Source organism: Schistocerca gregaria, chromosome 9 (assembly GCF_023897955.1).
Source record: "Schistocerca gregaria isolate iqSchGreg1 chromosome 9, iqSchGreg1.2, whole genome shotgun sequence".
In the NCBI taxonomy this organism is placed as follows: domain Eukaryota; kingdom Metazoa; phylum Arthropoda; class Insecta; order Orthoptera; family Acrididae; genus Schistocerca; species Schistocerca gregaria.
In genome coordinates this window covers 130,869,696-130,890,555 of record NC_064928.1, presented here as the reverse complement: position 1 = coordinate 130,890,555, position 20,860 = coordinate 130,869,696, and the positions used below count along the sequence as shown (strand labels likewise).

General features: G+C 44.4%; 1 protein-coding gene across 1 annotated transcript in view; it reads right to left on the bottom strand.

The window, feature by feature from the left end:
- Positions 1-20,860, bottom strand: part of LOC126292207 (esterase FE4-like) — a 171,969-nt gene that overhangs the window by 51,171 nt on the left and 99,938 nt on the right. Inside the window, exon 5 of the mRNA XM_049986059.1 lies at positions 1,231-1,430. Within this exon, the coding sequence (XP_049842016.1) occupies positions 1,231-1,430 (200 nt within the window). The remainder of the gene's footprint in view (positions 1-1,230; positions 1,431-20,860) is intronic.

Sequence of the window (20,860 nt, the reverse complement as noted above, 5' to 3'; positions counted from 1 at the left end):
ATTCATCTACTACGTTTCCTTCTCTTTCTTTTCCTACTATCGAATTCCAGTCACCCATGACTGTTAAAGTTTCGTCTTCTTTACTATCTGAATAATTTCTTTTATCTCATCATACATTTCATCAATTTGTTCGTCATCTGCGGCGCTAATTGGCACATAAACTTGTACTACTGTGATAGGCATGGGCTTTGTATCTATCTTGCCCACAATAATGCGTTCACTATGCTGTTTATAGTAGCTTACCCGCATTCCTACATTTTTTATTAATTATTAAAACTACTCCTGCATTACCCCTATTTTATTTTGTATTTATAGCCCTTATTCACATGACCAGAAGTCCTGTTCATCTTGCCACCGAACTTCACTAATTCCCACTATATCTAACTTGAACCTATCCATTTCCCTTTTTAAATGTTCTAATCTACCTGCCCGAGCAAGGGATCTGACATTCCACGCTCCGACCCGTAGAACGCGTTTTCTTTCCCTTGATAACAACCTCCTCCTGAGTAGTCCCCGCCCGGAGATCCGAATGGGGGACTATTTTACCTCCGGAAATGTTACCCAAGAGCACGCCATCATCATTTAACCATACAATAAAACGCATGCCCTCGGGAAAAATTACAGCTGTAGTTTCCCCTTGCTTTCAGCCGTTCGCAGTACCATCACAGCAAGGCCGTTTTGGTTATTGATACAAGGCCAGATCAGTCAATCATCCAGACTGTTGCCCCTGCAACTACTGAAACGGCTGCTGCCCCTCTTCAGGAACCACACGTTTGTCTGGCCTCTCAACAGATACCCCTCCATTGCGGTTGCACCTACAGTACGGCTACCTGTATCGCTGAGGCACGAAGCCTCCCCACCAACGGCAAGGTCCATGGTTCATGGGGGGATTACAAAATATACGCGTTTAAATTCCACAGAGCGAACGACAGTGATGTGTATGTGCAATAGAAGAATGCTTTGTGAAAAAGCGTGGCACTGCACTTTGGCTCACTTAAGACCGAATAACATGTCCTACATTTCCTCGAACATATATGTTTTATACATCAAACACTTCAGAAAGATGTGCACTACGAAATCAACATATCTATGAAAAATCGATTTTTTTTTTAAATTTTTGTTGTCCTACCTCAAACACTCGACATGGGAGTGGGTAGTTATTGTCAAGTTTATGCTACAATTCGGAAAAATCGTTGATCCGGATACGGATGTGGGTGTTGGTTGACTTACGTCTGGAGTGCGGCCGAACATGGTGTTCTCGACGAGCACCTGCGCCGGCTGTTTCCTCAGGAAGTCCACCAGCTGCTGGGAGTCGTCCGTCTCCAGTCCTAGGTGGGCACCCAGTGCGAAGGAGCGGTCCCGCATGCGGTCGGAGCACACACCGTCCCCCACGGCCACACCACTGTGTGCGATGGCTCTGTGGAACAGCCCTGCAAGGGTCGTAACAAAACGTTATGGCGTTCCTTGATAAATAGTGAAAAGTAGAAATACACCACTCCTAAACACTGATAAAACTTAGAGCTCAACAAGTAGAGTTCAGACGTGGAAAGAGCGGGTTAAGCCTAGTTATAAGCCTTACAGATTACAATGATGGACCTATCTCTTGCTTACGATCTACATCTACATCTACATCCATACTACGCAAGCCACCTGACGGTGTGTGGCGGAGGGTACCTTGAGTACCTTTATCGGTTCTCCCTTCTATTCTAGTCTCGAACTGTTCGTGGAAATAAAGATTGTCCGTATGCCTCTGTGTGGGCTCTAATCTCTCTGATTTTATCCTCACGGTCTCTTCGCGAGATATACGTAGGAGGGTGGAATATACTGCTTGATTCCTCGGTGAAGTATTATTTTCGAAACTTCAACAAAAGCCCGTAACGAGCTACTGAGCGTCTCTCTTGCAGAGTCTTCCACTGGAGTTTATCTATCATCTCCGTAACGCTTTCGCGATTACTAAATAGTCCTGTAACAAAGCGCGCTGCTCTCCATTGGATCTTCTTTATCTCTTCTATCAACCCTATCTGGTACGGATCCCACACTGCTGAGCAGTATTCAAGCAGTGGGCGAACAAGCGTACTGTTCAGCTGATTCGAGTTCTTGTTTAAATGTTTGGTGGAAGGGTTAACTTTTGTAGGCCTATATAGAATATTTAAAATATTAATGTGTTCCATGTCACTGTATTTCTCTTTTTTTTTTCTTTATTGTATTTCAATTCCCCATCGGGGTGGGCTGGCAGCAGCATATGCACTGCTTTCCAACCGAAGGACATAGAACAAACAATAGAAGACGTTTAAAAACAACAGAAAGGAGAGAGTATGGTGTACACAGATATAAAAAAGGGGAAACAGTATGGAAGTCAATAGACAAGAAAGGGGCGACTGTAAAATGGAGATAAAAACTGTAAAAAAGTAGCACGCACAAAAAAAACATATACGTAGGAGGGTGGAATATACTGCTTGATTCCTCGGTGAAGGTATATTTTCGAAACTTCAACAAAAACCCGTAACGAGCTACTGAGCGTCTCTCTTGCAGAGTCTTCCACTGGAGTTTATCTATCATCTCCGTAACGCTTTCGCGATTACCAAATGATCCTGTAAAGAAGCGCGCTGCTCTCCGTTAGATCTTCTCTATCTCCTCTATCAATCATATGTGGTACGGATGCCACACCGGTGAGCAGTATTCAAGCAGTGGGCGAACAAGTGTACTGTCACCTTCTTCCTTTGTTTTCGGATTGCATTTCCTAAGGATTCGTCCAAAGAATCTCAGTCTGGCATCTGCCTTACCGATGATTAATTTTATATGGTCATTCCATTTTAAATTACTCCTAATGCCCGCTCCCAGGTAATTTATGGAATTGCTTCCAGTTGATGACCTGCTATATTGTAGCTAAGTGATAAAGGATCTTTCTTTCTATGTGTTCGCAGCACATTACACTTGTCTACATTGAGATTCAATTGCAATTCCCTGCACCATTCGTCAATTCGTTGCAAATCCTCCTGCATTTCAGTACAATTTTCCATTGTTACAACCTCTCGATATACCACATTATCATCCGCAAAAAGTCTCAGTGAACTTCCTATGTCACCCACAAGGTCATTTATGTATATTGTGAATAGCAACGGTCCTACGACACTCCACTACGTCACACTTGAAGTCACTCTTACTGCGGAAGATTTCTCTCCATTGAGAATGACATGCTGGGTTCTCTTATCTAGGAACTCTTCAATCCAATCACACAATTGGCCTGATAGTCCATATGCTCTTACTTTGTTCATCGAACGACTGCGGGGAACTGTATGGAACGCCTTGCGGAAGTCAACAAACACGGCATCTACCTGGGAACCCGCGTCTATGGCCCTATGAGTCACGATAAATCATAGAATTCCACTGGACAAGCTGTACAGAAAATTCAAAGATTATCATTTCCTTCAAGTTACTCAGTCAGCTGCTAAGAACCGAAGAGTCCATTCATGTTCTGATAAGGAAAACAGTAGATGGAGAAGTCAACATAATGGATATCCCCATGTGAGTGTACAGGGATCAATCTTAGTCGATTGTACACAGATGACCAACCAATTTTCAGTAACATGAAGCATTTCCATTATGTACGAGGTGCGAAAATAAAGTAAGGAGACTGATGTGAAACAATATGTTGCTTACCGTTTGAATCAAGTTTAGTGTTGTCTCCTTCAACGTAGTTCCCTTCTGATTGCACACACTTTTTTCCAGCGCTTCTGTCACTGATTGTGACATTTCTGGAACTCATCGTCTGTAATACCCTCCAAGATCCTCGTCACAGCTTTTTGGACATCTTGTGTTGTTTGAAAATTGTGTCCCTTGACCGTCGTTTTGACTCTTGGAAATAGAAAAAAGTCGCACGGAGCTATATCTGGTGAATAAGGTGGCTGTGGTAGTAATGAAATTTGTTTTGAGGTTAAAAATTGCTGTACTGCCAGAGTAGTATGGGGTGGCGCATTATCGTGATGCAGAATCCAGTTATCAGTAATGTTGGCATCAACACGAAGAACTCTTTTACGAAGTCTTTCTAAAATTTCTTTCTATTAATATTGCTAAACTGTTTGTCCAGAACGCACCAACTCTTTATGATCAATTCCCTTGGAATCAAAGAAGCACACAAGCATGCTTTTCACTATTGACTTTGACATGCGAGCTTTTTTTGGTCTGGGTGATAGCTTTGAGAACCATTGCGAACTTTTTCGTTTTGTCTCTGGATCATACTGAAAAAACTAACTTTCATCACCAGTGATAACACGGCTCAACAATTCTGGACTGATTTCCATTTGCTCTGACAAATCGGCTGCCACATTTTTCGTGATTCTCGCTGTTGTGGTGTGATATTTTTGTCGACCATTTTTGCACAGATCTTTCTCATACTAAGATCTTCAGTTATTATTAGATGAACCGTTTCTCGATTGATGTTCAGTTCTTCTGCAATCATTTTCGCGGATAATCTTCGATCAGATCTTACAAGTTCAAGCACCGTGGCCAAGTTGACATCCGTCCGTGAGGCTGTTGGTCGTCCACTGCGGTCTTCATCTTGAACATTCGTTTTGCCTTCACTAAACATTTTATGCTAACGAAAAACTTGATATCTTGACATAACCTCGTCTCCAAAAGGCTTCTGAAGCTTACCGTAAGTTGTAGTCATGTTTTCACCCAATTTAACGTAAAAAGAAATGGCATACCACTGCGCAATATAATGTGGTTCCATTTCCGTGACGAGAGACACAAAGACGATTTAACTTATTGCAGGACAACTGACGACTGAACAGTTGCATCGATGTGCCGCTTGGACTAGAAGCAGCTTATAGACCAAGGTCCAAGATATTGTGCCTACGCAAGCCTGCAGCGGTGCCACATCTTGCAAAGAAAATCAGTCTCATTGCTTTTTGTCGCACGTCTTAGATGAGTTTGCTTTTGCTGCAGAGAGCAGGAATGGCAGCATACCAGGTCGAATCACCAGACTGACAGAGAAATGTGCAGTCAGGGTGCGCGGGCTAACCGCACGAGAGCTCTTGCCGTCTGCACCCCAGACCGTACCTCCAGATACAGGTTCAGTGCGTTTAGCACACAGATAGGTTGGTTTCAGGTGCTCGGCTACCCTTCTTCTAGCCAACACACCGTTTTCACTCACACTGGGACAGAACCAGCTTCGATCTGAAACAGACCTCCATCCTGCCCTTCAATCAGCCCTCACTTTACAGATCTGAAGGTGCAAATAGCGTTGGTCTGGGTTCGGTGGAATGCACGCTACAGTGCGTCTTGCTCGGAGCTGTCCTTCAAGTAACCGATTTGAAACAGTTCATTGTGTCTCTGTGGGGCCAATTGCTGCTCAGACTGCTGCTGCGGATCTACATATACATCTACATGAATCGTCTGCAAATAACATTTAAGTGACTGGCAGAGGGTTTATCGAACCATCTTCACAATTCTCTACTATTCCAATCTCGTATAGCAGGCGGAAAGAACGAGCACCTAGATCTTTCCGTACGAGCTCTGATTACCATTATTTCATCGTGGTGATCGTTCCTCCCTATGTAGGTAGGTGTTGCATGATACTCGCTTTCCGCACCTTCGGCAGGCATCCTCAATTTTATAAATGGCACCTGTACTATAGAAGACGCCGGCGGCCATTTGCAGCTACAAGCATCAATACTCAAACTAAAGTTTTATTCGATGGTTTTGATCAAGTTAGAATTAGAATATTATTATAATGAAGTTTTAATGCCACCTTACAGGGTTTATTAAATGACATATGCCCATGAGTGGGACATAGACAGGTGATTCACTGAAATACGCATACCAAATATTCTGTGAAATGATAAGGAAATATGTTGTGGGTGGGAGAAGTCACAGTAACATATTTATATAATAACACAATCACATTTATTCACTAAACATTACCATCTCAAATATTCCCTCTCACTTATCACGGAATGCTGACGTGATACAAATAGTATAATATCTAAGTAAACTTAGTTAAACATCCGGCAAAGATGTGCCGTGAATCGACAGTGACTACCGCCTGCACATTTCTATCATAATTTAGCCACACACACACTAACATTCACTCTATTCATTTTATCTAACAGATAAAAGAGGAAGGTTCCCATACACCAAGTGGGACAACATTGGGAGAGAGCACATGTTTCCAACTGTAACTTTAGTTCGGGCAAGTCCCGTCTTCACGTTTAACTAACTCCGCGAGTTTTACTGTATATTATGAAGGAACAGTTAAATCACACGCGTGAATTTACGTAGAAGATCCAGCTCGATCACGAAATGTGATTACGTCGAACTAAAGCTTCTCACCAAGAAATGCACGGGGTCTGCGGACCACGTTTTACCAATCTCTCCAAAATCAGTAGTCAATAAACACATTTAAATAAAATACACTTTGCATATGTACTTCACACTCACACTGAAATGCAAATTCAGCAATTCTGAGTATTACTCGGCAATGAGCGCCTGTTCATTCCCAAGTGGAGTGAACACAAATTCTCATGAAATTAATTGGCGAAAGAAATCTCCCTATCTCTCCTAACCGAGATGATTCTAGGAAATACCATAGTGGCTTTCCTCAGCACGGAAGCTGCTTCCAAGTTCAAAGTGAACATGGAATTCTAAATCTTCGCTAACTATCGGAGCGATAGAGCAGAGCGTGCTTACTCACCCAGGTCTTCCCAGCAACAACCCCGATACGGTCTCCCTCGTCCGGGTCCACACATCGTGGCCGCAAGGACTCAAGAGATACCGCACACGGTTATTTGCCAACCTAACGAGTGCTAATGACGCGCGTGCAGCTTATGCCTCTCTGGTCCAGTGCAGTCGAGCTCTACTAGATTCGAGGTTGGCTACACTTCCACTATGCCTATGGCACACCCACAGCTGACATCTCACGCATACCTCATCATACGTTCGCATTCACATTTTGCAGACAATTACCATATCTAATATTAAAATGATCGTCTATATTTAAATAACCCTATCTCACTAATTATCATCAGGCTCTTCCCTGAGCGTCGGAAGGGCACTCAGGTGTCTTTAGTTGTGGGGTAAGCCATGTAGCGGCTTACATGGAGCCGTTACAGTGTCAACAAAATACACTCCTGGAAATGGAAAAAAGAACACATTAACACCGGTGTGTCAGACCCACCATACTTGCTCCGGACACTGCGAGAGGGCTGTACAAGCAATGATCACACGCACGGCACAGCGGACACACCAGGAACCGCGGTGTTGGCCGTCGAATGGCGCTAGCTGCGCATCATTTGTGCACCGCCGCCGTCAGTGTCAGCCAGTTTGCCGTGGCATACAGAGCTCCATCGCAGTCTTTAACACTGCTAGCATGTCGCGACAGCGTGGACGTGAACCGTATGTGCAGTTGACGGATTTTGAGCGAGGGCGTATAGTGGGCATGCGGGAGGCCGGGTGGACGTACCGCCGAATTGCTCAACACGTGGGGCGTGAGGTCTCCACAGTACATCGATGTTGTCGCCAGTGGTCGGCGGAAGGTGCACGTGCCCGTCGACCTGGGACCGGACCGCAGCGACACACGGATGCACGCCAAGACCGTAGGATCCTACGCAGTACCGTAGGGGACCGCACCGCCACTTCCCAGCAAATCAGGGACACTGTTGCTCCTGGGGTATCGGCGAGGACCATTCGCAACCGTCTCCATGAAGCTGGGCTACAGTCCCGCACACCGTTAGGCCGTCTTCCGCTCACGCCCCAACATCGTGCAGCCCGCCTCCAGTGGTGTCGCGACAGGCGTGAATGGAGGGACGAATGGAGACGTGTTGTCTTCAGCGATGAGAGTCGCTTCTGCCTGGTTCCAATGATGCTCGTATGCGTGTTTGGCGCCGTGCAGGTGAGCGCCACAATCAGGACTGCATACGACCGAGGCACACAGGGCCAACACCCGGCATCATGGTGTGGGGAGCGATCTCCTACACTGGCAGTACACCTCTGGTGATTGTCGAGGGGACACTGAATAGTGTACGGTACATCCAAACCGTCATCGAACCCATCTTTCTACCATTCCTAGACCGGCAAGGGAACTTGCTGTTCCAACAGGACAATGCACGTCCGCATGTATCCCGTGCCACCCAACGTGCTCTAGAAGGTGTAAGTCAACTACCCTGGCCAGCAAGATCTCCGGATCTGTCCTCCACTGAGCATGTTTGGGACTGGATGAAGCGTCGTCTCACGCGGTCTGCACGTAAAGCACGAACGCTGGTCCAACTGAGGCGCCAGGTGGAAATGGCATGGCAAGCCGTTCCACAGGACTACATCCAGCATCTCTACGATCGTCTGCATGGGAGAATAGCAGCCTGCATTGCTGCGAAAGGTGGATATACACTGTACTAGTGCCGACATTGTGCATGCTCTGTTGCCTGTGTCTATGTGCCTGTGGTTCTGTCAGTGTGATCATGTGATGTATCTGACCCCAGGAATGTGTCAATAAAGTTTCCCCTTCCTGGGACAATGAATTCACGGTGTTCTTATTTCAATTTCCAGGAGTGTATTTTCACATTCCGAGGAGAAAGTTGGTGATTGGAATTTAGTGATAAGATTCCGTCGCACGGAAAGACGCCTTTGTTGTGATGATGTTCAGCCGAAATCCTGTATCATTTCAGTGACACTTTCTCCCATATTTCGCGATGGTTACAAAACGTGTTGCCCTTCTTTGAACTTTTTCGATGTACTCCGTCGATCCTTTCTGGTAAGGATCCCACACCGCGCAGCAGTGTTCTAAAAGAGGTCGGACAAACGTAGTGTAGGCAATCTCCTTAGTAGATCTGTTGCATTTTCTAAGTGTCCTGCCAGTGCAGCGCAGTGTTTGGTTAGCCTTCCCCACAACATTTTCTGTGTGTTCCTTCCAATTTAAGTTGTTCGTAACTGCAATACCTAACTATTTACTTGAATTTACGGTCTTTAGATTTGGCTCACTTATCGTGTAACAGGTGTTGAATGGATTCCTTTTAGCACGCATGCGGATGACCTCACACTTTTCGTTATTTAGGGTCAAATGGCAATTTTCGTACCATTCAGATTTGTTTTCTAAATCGTTTTACTATTTGTTTTGAGCTTCTGATGACTTTATTAATCGATAAACGACAGCGCCATTTGCAAACAACCTAAGACGGCTGCTCAGATTGTCTCCCAAATCGTTTATATAGATAAGGAACAGCAAAGGGCCTATAACACAACCTTGGGGAACGAATGAAATCACTTCTGTTTTCCTCGCCGATTTTCCGTCAATTACTACGAACTTTCTGACACTAATTCACAAATCGAGTCACATAACTGATACGATATTCCATAAGCACGCAATTTCACTACAAGCTACTTGTGTGGTACAGTGTCAAAAGCCTTCCGGAAATCCAGAAATACGGAATCAATTTGAAATTGCTTGTAAGTAGCACTCAACACATCATGCGAATAAAGAGCTAGTTGTGTTTCACAAAAAGGATGTTTTCTAAATCGTTGTTGACTGTGTGTCAATAGACTGTTTTCTTCGATGTAATTCATAATGTTCGAACACATTTATATGTTCCAAAATCCTGCTGCATATCGACGTTTATGATATGGGCCTGTAATTTAGTGGATTACTCCTACTACCTTTCTTTAATATTGGTGTGACTTGAGCAACTTTCCAGTCTTTGGATACCGATCTTTCGTCAAGCGAACGGTTGCATATGACTGTTAAGTATGGAGCTAATGCATCAGCATACTCTGAAAGTGAAAATTGCTATACAGTCTGGGACAGAAGACTTGCTTTTATTAAGTGATGAAAATTGCTTCAATACACCAATGATACCGACTTCTACGTTGCTCATGTTGGCAGCTGTTCTTGGTTTGAATTCTGGGATATTTACTTCGTCTTCTTTCGTGAAGGCATTTCGGGACGCTGTGTTTAGTAACTCTGCTTTGGCAGCACTGTCTTCGATAGTATCTCCATGGGTGTCACGCAGAGAGGGCATTGATTGTGTCCTGCCACTAACATAATTCATAAACGAACAGAATCTCTTTGGATTTTCTGCCAGGTTTCGAGGCATAGTTTCGTTGTGGAAACTACTTTAAGCATCTCGCTTTAAAGTCCGAACTAAATTTTGAGCTTCTGTAAAAGATCACAACTCTTTGGGATTTTGAATCTATTTGAATTTGGCATGTTTGCTTCTGCAAATTTGGAAGGAGTGGAGATTGTCTCTCATGAAAGCGTCAAGTGAATTTTTATCTGCTTTTTCGTTTATTTTTGGAGATGCAGTACGAAGCGCCAAAGTCCTATACCGAACATTACAGTCTTTACTCTCGGTAGTGCTACGTCGCTGTCCAGAGCCCGGTCTTGTGTAGCTTTTAATAGCTAAGGGACATCATCTATAGCTTGTGACAGCGCCTTTTTAGTGCATTTGCACGAAGCATATCTTCAAAATTAGGTACAGAATAAATTTAAAATTTCGTAGCATGCAACGTAGGTGCAACAGTGAAGATATTACCTTACAAATGAGGCTTTGGGATGTCGTAAGCATCATCCAATATACAAAACAAAAACTTAGAAATAGTACTTTTAAGAACGTAGTATAGGCTTGTCTATTGGAAAGGTGTAATCGCCAAATGGCAAATACCGAAGTCTCACGTTTTTCCTTGAGCCAGAACGGCATCTCTAATATGAGTACCGGATTTTTTACCTGAGCTCGAAGCCCACCTCTGAAAACACGCGAAATTTGCTACGCAGAGACGGCTATCGGCGCAGCTGACGGCATTTCCATGGCAACCAAGGTCCTACCACGCCGTTTTGCCGCGCGGTAGCCATAGTGGGAAATGGGCCTTAGTGTCCCCGGTAATGGTTAATTTCGCTGACGACCAACATCCGCCGAAGCCGGCCGATCCTTTCAAAGGACTGAGTGCAGTGACACTGTAGCCGATCTCATTGCTCGAATGTACAGACTTCGGACGACAATCGGTGAAATTCAAATCAGTTTGTTTTCTGTGGTCAAATGTTCTCAGAAATGGGTTGTGAGAAACTATTGTTTAATCCAAGAAAGAATGAGTTTGTGGCTTACTGAGGACTCTGTATACTGAAATCGCAGGTTTGTTGGTAACCACAGGTAAGCAAGATCTGCATTCTAAACTTTAGGTGTGAATTGTTTCAAAAAATAATTTCCTCGAATGAGAAGGATGGCCTCTCTTATGCTCAAAGTTACTGCAGTGGATCTTTTGTGTGTTGTGGTAGGTGGACGTTAGCTGTCTACAAATTATTGTTGCGCGATGAGATCGGCTACAGTGTGACCGCGCTCATAGTGGCGTACTGATTTGAAAGGATCAGCCGGCTTCGGCAGAGTTAACCGACGTCGGTGCCATTATGATCACAGCCTAAAGCCTAGTTTACGTGACGACATTGGGTTGCGCCACTCGTTTAGTGGAATGAGTTGCACGAAAGAGGTTTCATATGTGACCGTAGACACTTCGGTTTTGTCCTTTCGTGGGTCCCTGAGTCGTGTCTGAAATGAAACTTTTGGGAGGTGCACGTCGCATGAGTTGTGATGGAGTTAAAACTTGGTGCGTGGAATCGCTGCATAAGAAAAAAATAAGAAACGTGTTTCGATTCGTGACTGGATGAAGAAAAGGCATCAGCTCGGTTGCTCAGCATCCATGCTGCAATAATTTATTGGAAGATCCAAGATGTTCTATTAATTATCCTAGAATGTCACCAGAACTGTAATTATATATCATATTGTGTGCATTACATTTGAGAACACTCGGCATGCTATAAGATACAGTTTTAGTTGGTGATGACGATTTCTTATTAACACAAATAATTATTAACATTAACAGTAATAATTATTAACATTAGCAACAATAATTATTCGAAGGAGGCCACATGAATAAGAAAATGGTTTGCAAACTACTATCTTCAAGACAGATCTGTACAGTGGCAATATTTCATAATTCTGACATATATGAATAGGGAACACAGCAGCGACGTTTTCAATAGATTAGTATTGAATAAAGAGTGCAGCTTCTTGAATTTGTATAGCCTTCCCTCCTATCAAATGATTCAAATGGCTCTGAGCACTATGGGACTTAACATCTGTGGTCATCAGTCCACTAGAACTTAGAACTACTTAAACCTAACTAACCTAAGGACATCACACACATCCATGCCCGAGGCAGGATTCGAACCTGTGACCGTAGCAGTCGCGCGGTTCCGGACTGAGCGCCTAGAACCGCTCGCCACCGCGGCCGGCCCCTCCTATCAACAATATTGCTTAACAAAGAGTGGGCCAACTCGAACGATGGGATTTTAGTCTTGCAGATAGAAATACACTTGCTTGTATTTTTCTTAATTCAGTTGTATATGGCCTCATAACTCGATAAATTTTGCACTGCAGGTCATATACAGTCTGGCCATCTATGTTATGATCGCACATGACGGTCTCAGGGGCAGCAATATGTTGCTTATTTTTGTAATCAGCATAACTGAAATCCCACTACCACCTATGCAAAGCACAGGTATCCAAAAAGCGAACATTATTTCCATTCCCTACTTCATATTTCAGGTTGTCTACACTCTATGAACACACATTACCTCAAAACTCATGCAACTAGTGTCGCCGAAGTTTGAACATGCCCAAAGTGTTTAGTTTCACCGACGAGTTGTGCAAACGCTCGGAGCGTATTCGCAGTGTGCAGCTGTTTGCAACCTAGTGTCGTCGTGTAAACTAGGCTTAAGGCCCATTTTCCACTAGGGCGTGGCAGGGCTTCGGTTGCCACAGAAACGCCGTCAACTGCGCGGCGCAACTGGCTCTGAGTCGCGGTTTCCCCATGTCGAACCGCGACCGCTGCGGCTTGCCGCGTGCCGCGCTGCAGGTCCGCGACGCTAATCAGCTAACCACAGAAAGCGCTGAACGTGACATCAGGTATAAAATACGCGGCTGTACGAACTTTCGCCGAAGCGCTGGAGCCTACGTGGAGGCATTTACAAGGAAACGTATTCTTCTGCATCTTACAGCCTGGTATCTTCGCTCGATAAAGGACTGAATTTCTTTTCGATATTCATCATTACTTGCTGTATCGCTTTTAAGTAAACCACTACACGAAATTTTATTGAGCTTCCAGAAGTAAAAACGCATTGAGTAGAGTTTGCGTGTAATCCATTTTAGGTAATACATTACTGCGTATTAAACTTAGCCAATATATCGAAATTGTTTTCAAGTTGAGAGCAGAATGATAGCTATCACCGTTCTCGAGATGTTGGATGATATATGGGTGGAGGGGATGTGGGGGTCGCTCGCGATGCGTCCGATACTCCGCCCTGTGAGTCGTAAATCATGTGGCTGTATTGGCCCCAAATTTCGTAAACGGTTTAAGATACCAAAACGTAGTTTCTTTGCAAATGATAGCTCGTAAGGAATCACGATTTTGTTGCACGGTAAGTGTGCAATATCTAATCATCTATCGAGATGTGGAAGTAACTATAGTTTTCACTGTGGATCAATGAACTATTTTAAAACGGCCATTAAATAGCACGTGAAATGAGAATTACTTCGTCTGTTATGCCAGCGTTGCTGGACCTCCACACCCACCCGCTTTTACAAGGCCCTCCAAATCCTCAAACGCCATGTGCTCTACCTTGCCTACTGTATTCGCCTTCCTTCCCCCCCACAATTCCTGTATGACCTCATCCCCTTCCCCCACCTCCTCCTTTTCCTCCAACATCTCTGCATCCTCCACACCGTCCACAGGCCCGATCCCCCCCACCCACTGGTTTCCTCCTTCCTATCCACCCCCCACCCTTTGCCGCCCCTCTATCGCTGTATCCCTCCCTCTCTCCACTATTCCTGTATGACCTCATCCCCTTCCCCCACCTCCTCCTTTTCCTCCAACATCTCTGCATCCTCCACACCGTCCACAGGCCCGATCCCCCCCACCCACTGGTTTCCTCCTTCCTATCCACCCCCCACCCTTTGCCGCCCCTCTATCGCTGTATCCCTCCCTCTCTCCACTATTCCTGTATGACCTCATCCCCTTCCCCCACCTCCTCCTTTTCCTCCAACATCTCTGCATCCTCCACACCGTCCACAGGCCCGATCCCCCCCACCCACTGGTTTCCTCCTTCCTATCCACCCCCCACCCTTTGCCGCCCCTCTATCGCTGTATCCCTCCCTCTCTCCACTATTCCTGTATGACCTCATCCCCTTCCCCCACCTCCTCCTTTTCCTCCAACATCTCTGCATCCTCCACACCGTCCACAGGCCCGATCCCCCCCACCCACTGGTTTCCTCCTTCCTATCCACCCCCCACCCTTTGCCGCCCCTCTATCGCTGTATCCCTCCCTCTCTCCACTATTCCTGTATGACCTCATCCCCTTCCCCCACCTCCTCCTTTTCCTCCAACATCTCTGCATCCTCCACACCGTCCACAGGCCCGATCCCCCCCACCCACTGGTTTCCTCCTTCCTATCCACCCCCCACCCTTTGCCGCCCCTCTATCGCTGTATCCCTCCCTCTCTCCACTATTCCTGTATGACCTCATCCCCTTCCCCCACCTCCTCCTTTTCCTCCAACATCTCTGCATCCTCCACACCGTCCACAGGCCCGATCCCCCCCACCCACTGGTTTCCTCCTTCCTATCCACCCCCCACCCTTTGCCGCCCCTCTATCGCTGTATCCCTCCCTCTCTCCACTATTCCTGTATGACCTCATCCCCTTCCCCCACCTCCTCCTTTTCCTCCAACATCTCTGCATCCTCCACACCGTCCACAGGCCCGATCCCCCCCACCCACTGGTTTCCTCCTTCCTATCCACCCCCCACCCTTTGCCGCCCCTCTATCGCTGTATCCCTCCCTCTCTCCACTATTCCTGTATGACCTCATCCCCTTCCCCCACCTCCTCCTTTTCCTCCAACATCTCTGCATCCTCCACACCGTCCACAGGCCCGATCCCCCCCACCCACTGGTTTCCTCCTTCCTATCCACCCCCCACCCTTTGCCGCCCCTCTATCGCTGTATCCCTCCCTCTCTCCACTATTCCTGTATGACCTCATCCCCTTCCCCCACCTCCTCCTTTTCCTCCAACATCTCTGCATCCTCCACACCGTCCACAGGCCCGATCCCCCCCACCCACTGGTTTCCTCCTTCCTATCCACCCCCCACCCTTTGCCGCCCCTCTATCGCTGTATCCCTCCCTCTCTCCACTATTCCTGTATGACCTCATCCCCTTCCCCCACCTCCTCCTTTTCCTCCAACATCTCTGCATCCTCCACACCGTCCACAGGCCCGATCCCCCCCACCCACTGGTTTCCTCCTTCCTATCCACCCCCCACCCTTTGCCGCCCCTCTATCGCTGTATCCCTCCCTCTCTCCACTATTCCTGTATGACCTCATCCCCTTCCCCCACCTCCTCCTTTTCCTCCAACATCTCTGCATCCTCCACACCGTCCACAGGCCCGATCCCCCCCACCCACTGGTTTCCTCCTTCCTATCCACCCCCCACCCTTTGCCGCCCCTCTATCGCTGTATCCCTCCCTCTCTCCACCTCTACATCCTCCATCTCCTTCATCAGGGCAATTTCCAGCGCCTCCCCCTCCCAGATGATGATCCTCACTGTGACATATACCCTTCCTTCCAACTATAACCTGGCCTTGTCCCCCCTTCTCCCCAGGCCTCTCTTTTTCCTCTCCCCTTCTTCTCCCAGAGCGGATTATCCTCTTCCCCCCTGAGACCCTGCACCCTGTCCTCACCTCCCTCCCCCCCACATCCCTCCCTCCCTGGACCTCTTTCGTGCGCCCCCCGCCTATCTCACCCCTCTCTTTCTCTCCCTCCCTTCTTCCCTTCTCCCTCATCTCCTTGTGCCTAGCAGATCCCCCGTTTTGATCATCATCAGTGTGCCATGTCAGTGTTGTGTATGGTGCTGTTCTCTTGTGTGTCAAGAGGTGTGGTCTTAATTTTGTGCTGGCCTTGTACTTAGTGTTACTATCAGTGATTGTTATGTGGTACACCATCCGTCGATACTTTTATGCTCTGGTCATATTGGGGCTATTGTTCTTTCAATTGTTCCAGTGTATGTTTTTTTTGTGTGTGCTACTTTTTTACAGTTTTTATCTCCGTTTTACAGTCGCCCCTTTCTTGTCTATTGACTTCCATATTGTTCCCCTTTTTTATATCTGTGTACACCATACTCTCTCCTTTCTGTTGTTTTTAAACGTCTTCTATTGTTTGTTCTATGTCCTTCGGTTGGAAAGCAGTGCATATGCTGCTGCCAGCCCACCCCGATGGGGAATTGAAATACAATAAAGAAAAAAAGAGAAATACAGTGACATGGAACACATAAATATTTTAAATATTCTATATAGGCCTACAAAAGTTAACCCTTCCACCAAACATTTAAACAAGAACTCGAATCAGCTGAACAGTACGCTTGTTCGCCCATTGCTTGAATACTGCTCAGCAGTGTGGGATCTGTACCAGATAGGGTTGATAGAAGAGATAAAGAAGATCCAATGGAGAGCAGCGCGCTTTGTTACAGGATTATTTAGTAATCGCGAAAGCGTTACGGAGATGATAGATAAACTCCAGTGGAAGACTCTGCAGGAGAGATGCTCAGTAGCTCGGTATGGGCTTTTATTGACATTTCGAGACCATACCTTCACCGAAGAGTCAATCAGTATATTGCTCCCTCCTACGTATATCTCGCGAAGAGACCATGAGGATAAAATCAGAGAGATTAGAGCCCACACAGAATCATACCGACGATCCTTCTTTCCATGAACAATACGAGACTGGAATAGAAGAGAGAACCGATAGAGGTACTCAGGGTACCCTCCGCCACATACCGTCAGGTGGCCTGCGGAGTATGGATGTAGGTGTAGATGTAGATGAACATGAAAACTTTCAACCTTTCTCTGACAACTATTACATTCACATTCAACTTTCTTCAACTCGGCATGACTGACTACACACACACACACACACACACACACAGACACACAGATATAAAGAAAAGAGAACAGAAATGAGCACACTTTAGATTTTAGCATATACTTCGTTAAGTTGGTAACATGTACACAAAGAAACGAAAGAAGAAATAGACTTAAACAGAAGACACAGTAGCTACGACTTTAAATCAGTGTTTGGTAAAATACCCACAGCTTGTGACAGAAGAATAATAGTATTCCACACCAATTAGTTGACACAACATGAAAATTGTGAAGGCGAAATTTCGTAACATTAAAGTGTGTTTATGTCTCGTAAGTGAAGTTATAGTGCGACGTCCAGCCTGCGACCAGATGAGAGGACACGTAGATGCTACCCAAAAACTCAATTAACTGCAAGAAGTTACTAGTTCACGTAAAAAAAAGAGGTGAACTGTTTTATAATCTACAAATATCGAAAAGATTGCAGTGGAAATGCCTCAAAGTAAAAGGCGAAACGCGCCTGGAACAAATAAAAGCTGTGGCCGAGCGGTTCTATGCGCTTCAGTCTGGAACCGCGCCACCGCTACGGTCGCAGGTTCGAATCCTGCCTCGGGCATGAATGTGTGCGCTGTCCTTAGGTTAGTTAGGTTTAAGTATTTCTAAGTTCTAGGGGACTGATGACCTCAGATGTTAAGTCCCATAGTGCTTAGAGCAATTTGAACCATTTTTTTGAACAAATGAAATACATCACAGTAAGAAAAAGGCGTCTGCTACTTACAAAACGAATGTTCTGTGCTTTCTTCCGATAGTGCCCACGCAAGCAAACTTGTTTTGCCTTAAGACATTTTGTTTATTTGCAACTTTTAGAATATGTCATAATTAGATGTAGTACTACTAGATTGCCAATTACTCTTTGCAGCATCACTAGAATGGTGTTCATAGGCGGGGTATATAGCATCTGATAAGTCAATTTCTTTTACCGAAAGATTTTTTTCATCCCTTATCGAATCTTTGTGTCAAACACCTTAACATAAACCAAATGCAATATTCCTTGCGTCTTCTTCAATACCCTTAAAGAATCACTGATCTCGGCCTTTCAAGTAGTTACGAAGGACCTGTCATAGTAATTTTTTTTCACAGATACCACTTTAGGTCTTATGATCAAACTGCCAATTCGATATTTGGTTGCCAAAATGCCGACTTTAGTTTTTAATTAACTTGCTTTTTCCGACGCAAACCGTAATTAAAGATAGTTTCATACGACTCTATTGCGCCATTTAGAATGCCTCAGAATGGTCACATGATATCTGAGGTCAGCGGAAAAGCCTCCACTGCATAAAAAAACGTATGACAGCATATGCAAACTGCATTACGATACGCTTCCTGTCGACGACTTCTACACAGTTTGAGAACTGCTAGTGCATTCGATAGTCATGGATAATACGTAACCGGCCATTGGTTGTTGATTCACGAAGGAATACATGTCTTATGAGAAATGCCACAAATGGCAGAGAGAGCAAAACCGTAGGTCAAATTTATCATTTTCTGAAAGACGCCATAAGAAAACTGCGTTCATGTTCTAACTTTTCCCTGATGTAAGGTTGTTTGCAGTGTCTAACAGAGATGCATACACAAGTACATCACAAGTGATATTTGCTACAATCTATATTAGACAAATATTTTGGCAATGAATACGCAATTGACCTACTTAATCAAAGGTGAAGTTATTTGCTAGTGGGTTGCATTAACAAGAAATACAATTCGTCTCACTATTTCTTTGCTTTAGGATTCAGTCTGAAGACAGTCTGTTGACACACTGCACCCACGTTGTTCTATCCTATGTAGGTTTCTTCTTCTCTATGTAATTACTGCATCCTATATCCATTCAAATCTGCTTGCCGTTGGCAAGGTTTAGTCTCTCTCTCTCTCTCTCTCTCTCTCTCTCTCTCTCTCTCCAATTTAGCCTCCATTACCAAACTGACAATTATGAGATGGCCAGAGTGTCCTTTCAACTATTCCCCTCTTTTAGACAAGTTGTGCCATAATTTTCTTTTCCTCCGCAGTTTAATTCAATACATTTTGTTTAGTTCTAATACATATATAATCTTCTTCTTTAGCACCACATACTGAAAGTGTCGATTGTCTAATCTTCAGCATTCTTCTTTAGCACCAAATTCTGAAAGCGTTCGTTGTCTTCTTGACAGGAGTGTTCATCGTCCGCGTTTCACTTAGATACAAGGATATACTCCACACAAATACCTTCATAAAATACTACCCAATAATTGAAATTTATATTTGATGTCAAAAGATTTTCTCCTTCAGAAAAGCTTTTCTTGGTACTGGGATTCTACATTTTATACCCTCTATACTTCTGCCTTCTCAATTACTCCTTCCCTTTGAAATCCGTGAAGTCTTACAGCTGCAGTTTGGTTTCTGTACAAGCTGAAGATAATCTTGTGTCCGTCTGTTTTATCGCTGATATCTCCAGAGTTCAAAGAATGTCTTACAGTTAAGATTGTCAAAACCTTTCTCTAAATATATAAATGCCATAAACACAAGGTTTGCCTTTCTTCAGTCTGTCTAACTATGGGAAGCGGTAGGATCAGTATTGCCTTGCGTGTTCAGACGTTTTGCAGGCATCTAACATTGTGCTCATGCTAGTTTGTACAGCCCCTCCCCTTCTCCTCTCTACAAATTGCTTCCACCTTCCAGTATTGCCTTCTTTGCTTAGTTCTGGCTTGCTAAATGAGATCTTGACACTTGCTTCTGTTTTGAACAAAGTTTTCTTAGCTTTTTTTTTATTTACTTTAGGCATCTATGTTTGCACCCTGTCAATGTCATTTTTTAGGCAATTCCATTCCTTATGGCCTACTTTATTTGCTGAATTTTGATATTATATTTAAATTTACTATATCGTATTTTATCCAAAGATTTCTAGTGTAACTTTTTGCATTTACATCTTCTCTCAAAATATCCATTCGTATTGTAGTTGACTCCTTCGTCTGTTTCAGTCAGTCATTGCCTAATGGTCACTTACATATTATCGAAAAACTCTCGGCCTTAACTTATTCGAGTTTCATCTCTTTAATTTTTTGCCGTTTACTATCTCTTTAGTTGTATTCTGCAGTTTATAACCAATAAATTATCATCGATTTGCGTCTGCATTGGGAAATGTCTTAGAATTTAAAATTCGGTTTCCAAATATGCATTTTCTCTCATGATTCTTAAGGAGAGCGTTGGCGTTGATTAAATTAAAAAATGTGCAAAATTCTATCAGGAGACTATCCTTTCATTCCTTTCCCCCGAGCCTATGTTTTCCTACTACTTTCTCTTCCTACATTTGCTTCCGAATTCCAGTCGCTCATCACATTTTAAATTTTTGTCTCACTTAACTATCTCAATAATCTCTTTTATCGTACATTGTTTCAATGTACTCGTCATCTGTGATGTAGGTAGGCGCGTGAACGTGTATCACTGTTTTGTGGGTGTCAACTTTACGTCTATATTGGTAACGATAATGTTAACGGCAGTTTAAAGGTGGAGCTGAGTGTTGTGATACTACTTCATTGGTAGCTTCGATAGCTAACAATTACTGTGTGGTTAAAATACATGATGTTAACATAGCAAAGGCCAAAGATCAATTGCCAGACATCTTCTGTTATAAAGAAATGACTATAACATAACAGGCAATGTACTATGATTATAGTAAACTGCGTATAGGTACCGCAGTTAGCAGTACTAAAAGCTGTTGTGCAAGTAACAATAAGTTTCTGTTCTGGGGAGGTCGGTTTTCTAAATAGATAGAGAACAGTCATGAACGGTAACCACCAAATCTGCTTGTGCTGAAATAAGAAAACATGAATAATGAAATAAAAGAAAACCTGCTATGTCTTCAGCCAACATCGTCTTCCTTTCGTGTAGG